Source organism: Lactuca serriola, chromosome 9, assembly GCF_051521515.1.
Source record: "Lactuca serriola cultivar US96UC23 chromosome 9, Lser_US96UC23_V15, whole genome shotgun sequence".
Lineage (NCBI taxonomy): Eukaryota > Viridiplantae > Streptophyta > Magnoliopsida > Asterales > Asteraceae > Lactuca > Lactuca serriola.
Genome location: NC_136416.1, coordinates 198,550,688 through 198,556,545, shown reverse-complemented (window position 1 = coordinate 198,556,545; position 5,858 = coordinate 198,550,688). Strand labels below are relative to the sequence as shown.

The 5,858-nt window shown below is 32.2% G+C and overlaps 1 protein-coding gene across 1 annotated transcript; it reads right to left on the bottom strand.

Moving 5' to 3' along the window:
• Positions 1 to 459: 459 nt before the first annotated feature.
• On the bottom strand, positions 460 to 1,133 carry LOC145074495 (small ribosomal subunit protein uS9-like). Its single transcript, XM_079020861.1, has one exon. The coding sequence runs from the start codon at positions 1,049 to 1,051 to the stop codon at positions 611 to 613; it is 441 nt and encodes a 146-aa protein (XP_078876987.1). The 5' UTR covers positions 1,052 to 1,133; the 3' UTR covers positions 460 to 610.
• Between the last annotated feature and the right edge of the window lie 4,725 nt (positions 1,134 to 5,858).

Sequence of the window (5,858 nt, the reverse complement as noted above, 5' to 3'; positions counted from 1 at the left end):
CAAAGTTGAAATCTAACCTATTCAGTAGAAGTTGGACAATTTTTTAGCTTCAAATTCGATAACCTTTTTAAATATTCGAAATATCTAAATATCGTTTCGAAAACATCTCACTTTGTTTTTTGGGTTTATAAAGGAATAGCAATGTAGTTCCATTTTGTTTTTTAGGGTTACATAGAAATTTTTGTTTGCAATATACCGATTATTACCCTCCAAAAACTTGTATTAATCTTTCAGTTCATAGTTTAACATAAACAAGTGGAATAACACAAATGGCAAACATAATCAACCATCAATTTGAAAAAGGATGAAGTAACAATTTTAATAATTAAAAACACTGATTTACCACAGATCAATGCCAAAACTATATTTGCATCCTCTATCACACCAAAACACAAAAAACTAAAGACTTAATCCAAGAAACTCAATCATATATCTAGATAATGCCATAAAGATGATGCATAATTATAAAAGGGTGAGAGATTTCTTAAAGAAAAACCAACAGGTATCCATCCATACATGATCAATATATAGTCTAACACAAAAATTTAAAAGCAACTTAACATCAAAAGCATAAAACTTTAGAGAAGACAATGAGATTACTTTAATTTGTTTAACGGTATGATTTCTGGAACCTAGCACGAGCACCACGTCCACCAAACTTCTTTGGCTCGCATCTTCTTGGATCAGCAACGAGAAGGGTTCTATCGTACCTCACAAGAATATCCTTAATCTCCTTCTTCTGCTCTTCGTCAACAAATTTCTGGTAGTAAGCTACAAGGGCTTTAGAAATGCTCTGACGAATAGCGTAAATCTGAGAGGTGTGACCACCACCTTTGACGCGAATCCTCATGTCAACGCCGGCAAATTTGTGGCGACCGAGAAGGAGGATTGGTTCGAACGCCTTGTAACGGAGGATCTCCGGCTGAACCAGTTCGATCGGAACTCCATTGATCTTGATTAGGCCACGGCCAGCTTTGCAGTGGGTGACGGCTACCGCTGTCTTCTTTCTGCCGAAGCATTGGACGGAATTCGGTGGAGCTGTGGCAGCCATTTTTGCAGAGAAACCTAGTTTGCTCGGAACAGGAGAAAGATATTGGAGGCGATATTTGGGAATGAGTAAGGGTTGTATTTGCTGCAATTAGGGTTTTTAAAATGATTATTGGGCCTCTATAACTTCAAGGACCGGTTTATTTTTGGCCCATTTTGGCATTCCTCACACATAGAAAAAATTGCAAAATGGTCATCTCTTTGTTAAAACATAGAATCGTGTGGTTTTGGTTCAAACAGGTTTAATAGGTTTGGTGATGCATTGATGGTTTAATTTCGGATTTTTTGTGTGGTTTTTGTCCATGTCCCATATAAAACGAAAAATATGTCCTTTATTACTTCTTTTTTAATTTCTTATTATTTTGATTAAAAAAAGAAAATAAAATATCACATATACACATACTCTCTCTCTCCCTCTCTTTCTCTCTCTCTCTCAACGGTACCACCATTAATTTGCCATCTTCCTCTCTTAATGCTTGCATGTAAGAACACCATCAACCAACATTCCTTTGAATCTCTTTTTTTTCTCTCTTTCTCTTTCTCTCTCTCTCTCTATCTCTCTCTCTCTCTCTCTCTCTCTCTCTCTCTCTCTCTATATATATATATATATATATATATATATATATATATATATATATATATATATATATATATAAGGCTAGGTTATAATGTGGATGTACAACTATTGTGTGGACGTGTAGATAATGATATTTTATGAAAATTATTAAGAGAATATGTTTTTTAATAATGTGACTACGTTCAATCTCACAGAATTATTGTTATTTTAATGGATTCTCATCAATTCTAATTCATTTTTGTTCTCATTCATCGTTTTTTATTTATTTTAATTCTTACAGAATACGACTCAATAAACATCATGATAACATTCTAACAGAATGAGAATAATTAAAAAAAAGTATATAATAACCTTATAGACGATTTAATTAGTGAAAATGCTTAATAATTAAAATAATTATATAACATTGAACGTATTCATATTATCAAACATATTTTCTTTGTAATTCTCACAGAATAGTATCATCCACACGTCCACACAATAGATGTCAATCCACATTTGAACATAGCTCTCTCTCTCTCTCTCTCTCTCTCTATATATATATATATATATATATATATATATATATATATATATATATATATATATATATATATATATATATATATATATATATATATATATATAGGGAAAGGTTATTTGGAAAACAAAAAAACCCTAAAAATCATAAAAATGCATAAAAATATACTTAGAGGTCACAAAACTTTTTTTTTTAATTTTTTTATGAAAAAATCGCTACTTTTATAACAAAATCGCTGAAAAAATAAATAAATAAATAATTTTTTTTATAAAAAAAATTGGTTTTTTTTTTCAAAAAAAATTTCAGCGAATCTATATAAAAGTAGCGATTTTTTCATAAAAAATTCAAAAATTTTTTTTTTGTGTTCTCTAAGTATTTTTTATGCATTTTTATGATTTTTAGGGTTTTTTTTAGGATTTTTTGTTTTCCATAGAACCTAAACATATATATATATATATATATATATATATATATATATATATATATATATATATATATATATATATATATATATATATATATATATATATATATATATATTATCTGTTATGTGGTGTGCTCGAAAAGCATTAGCCCTAGCAAGAATTGTGGTGCTGCCGGCTAAAACGAGAAACCCGCATCCTACCGTCCCCTGCTTCTTTATCACCGTCTGTGGATCTGCATCTCCAAAAAAAATCCAACGAACCTAAAAAGAGTGATGTTTGTATATCTACAAACCCAACTTTTATTGAAAAACCATGGAGCCTATGATTGCTTTGCTAAGATTTTCACAAACATAATTTTGTTGATAAGGAATTCAGGCTTAGAAGGACAACAAGAACTCATCTTACTTTTGTTCATCAGCGGCGAATAACAAGAACCCACATACAAATATCACAACCAAATCTACAAACCCAAATTCAAGCTTCTAGTTCTATAAATCTATAAACACCTTTATAACCACCATTAACTGTGATACCATAATCACTATCGGCAACATCTTTAAAAAATCATCACCGGATCGCAATCGATCTTCGTTTTCACTAGACTGTCTGTGTTCCTGAAATATACATCACCGATGTGAAATCAATGATTGTAGATGATGAATCGAAGAAGATGATGGTGAATCGATTTTGCTTCATGTCACACCCCCAAACCAGAACGGTGGAAACGTTCGGGGGCGGAGGACGTCATGTACAGTATCATAACAATCCACAATAGTAAAACAAGCAACAACATCATCCTTTACATTAAGAATATAGTTTATACATGTGTGTTCTGTGAAAGTAGTATCACACCAAAAATGTATATATATATATATATATATATATATATATATATATATATATATATATATATCAAAAATAAAAGACGAGACTTGATGCTGCTCCGTCTTCTTAAAACCTGTGCAAATGTACCTGTCTACTGGTGACCTGAGAATACAAGTTATTTTGAAAAAAGAGTATCAACATAAAAGTTGAGTGAGTGCATAAGCATTTTTGTGTCAAAAGTGTGCATCCGTTTCGTGAAAATGTTTATAAGTGTTTTGATGTAAATGTTTGTATACTCCCCATAAAATCCTATATTTTCTACTAAAATGAAAAGTAGTCTTCTACCAAGACTCAACCGTTTGTATGTTTTTTCTCTTGTAAAAATGTATGTTTTTCCAAGTTTATGGCTAACTTTACTAGAAAAATAGTTTGTATTCCTCAATGTGAGAATACCGCTATATGTATGTAATGAAAAATGAAGATGTACAGTAGGGTTATATGAAATATCTTACTAAAGTCCTAACTACCTTAAAACCAAATTGTTAGTTAAGGTAAAAATGTGATTAATTTATAACCATGCTTGATTGACTAGTATAAAACACGACGTTCTTCCAACATCGAAAATGGTATGACATTTGTCACCCGTAGACCTGCAGGTCCCATTGTAGCTAGCAGCAAGGTGTAGGATGGTCAATCCCGTATAGATCTATACATAAACTCACGCTCTCCCTCTAGGAGACTCTTGTCACAAAACGTGACACAACAAGTATATTGCTATGCTATGAAATAGTGTTTCACATTTTAGTAGTTCGGTTCTTGTTATAGTATGTATGTTCCTTTCTGTTCTTGTTATAATATGTTTTGTAATGTATACTAATGATATGAATGTACTGACTCATGTATGTTTCTCTGTTCTAGAAATTATATGTAGTAATTCTCTAACCTATACATATTTTTTTTCTAGTATGTTTGTTTGAACTGTTGTTGATTTGTAGAAAAGACTCAATTACTCACCATAAGCAAATAAGTTTAAGTATGTTCCTTAAAAATGGTTTAATATTCATATATGTATTTAATAACTATAACTATAATTTAGCCGACAGTCGACTAGTGATCCTACCCTAGGCCCACAACAAACAAGGAACATGAGTCAAGGTATCTAGCAGTAGTCCTAAGTCTGTTAAAGCATACTTATACATAAATAGATAGTTGAATATGATTTGATATAAAAGAAGTTTAAAATAGTTTAAAATAGTTTTAACATGTTTTTGAGTATAAGAAATCCTTTTGGGTGTTGTTTTCACATATAAATGGTTAACACAATTGTATAATGTTCTACTTGTATTCTCCCCCTAAAAGCATTTAAAAGTGTAATTGTAGGGGTATGAACTCACCTGCAATGAGTGATTCGAATATAAGATCGATATAAGATGCTTGGTATGCCATGTGAAGTCTCGAGCACAAATTGATCCTATTTAGCATATATTAATTAACATATATACATATATATATATATATATATATATATATATATATATATATATATGTGAAATTAGGGCCTATAGCGGCTAATATGCAAAGGAAACAACCTTAGGACCTAGGAAACACTTACAATGAAGTGTTAGAACCGAAAATGAAGGGCTAAAAGATGTTCACGACCACAGAATAGGTGTTCACGGCCCTTGGAGGGTTCACGATCCAAGAACACTTGAAGTGTTCACGGCCCAAATGATGAATCTTTGAAGGGTTCACGGCCAGGATGAAGGGTTCACGGACATAACTCCTTCAAGATCTTGAAGCTTTTGATGAAAAGTGAAAGATCAATAGGTGAAAGCAAATAGTTTCCAAGGAATAACAAGAAAGGGTGTGATACTTGCGTTTTTAAGGTGAAAGGAGACCCTTTTGTGGATGATACTTGAGAGAGAAGATAAGAGTTCACGGCTAGAAATGGAGAAGTGAAGTGAAAATCAGTCTAAACCCGTATATATAGGGAGGGAAGTGTTCACGGTCCAACCGAGGGTCGCGGCTCAACTAAGGTTCATGGCCCAACCGAGGTTCACAGCCCATCTGAGGTTTACGCCATATCCGAGGTTCACGGTCTGAAGGTTCGTTCACGGCCCGAGGCTTCGGACCCAATTGGTTCTAAAGGCTATCCTTTCCAAACACATAACATTTAAGAATGCTAGGTCCAAACACTTTTAGCTCTTTCATCAACTATATTAAGATAACAAAAGAAAAAAGTTTGACCCAAGATTGAATGTAACATCCCAAAATTCAAGGCCAAAAATTTCGTTTTAATTAAGTTATTATTTAAAACCAACAGTATAAAAGCATTCATATTAATATCTCATGTCAAACCAAAGTGTTAATAATCAAAACATATTATCACAAAACCATATCAGAGTGTAATCCCAAAGATCTCATGTGCGGAAAACGTAGTGTGATGCGTTGCGATCGAGCCAGC

What these genes read in the sequence shown, in the direction of transcription:
- LOC145074495 (XM_079020861.1), bottom strand. Translation starts at nt 1,051, where the DNA reads ATGGCTGCCACAGCTCCACCGAATTCCGTCCAATGCTTCGGCAGAAAG.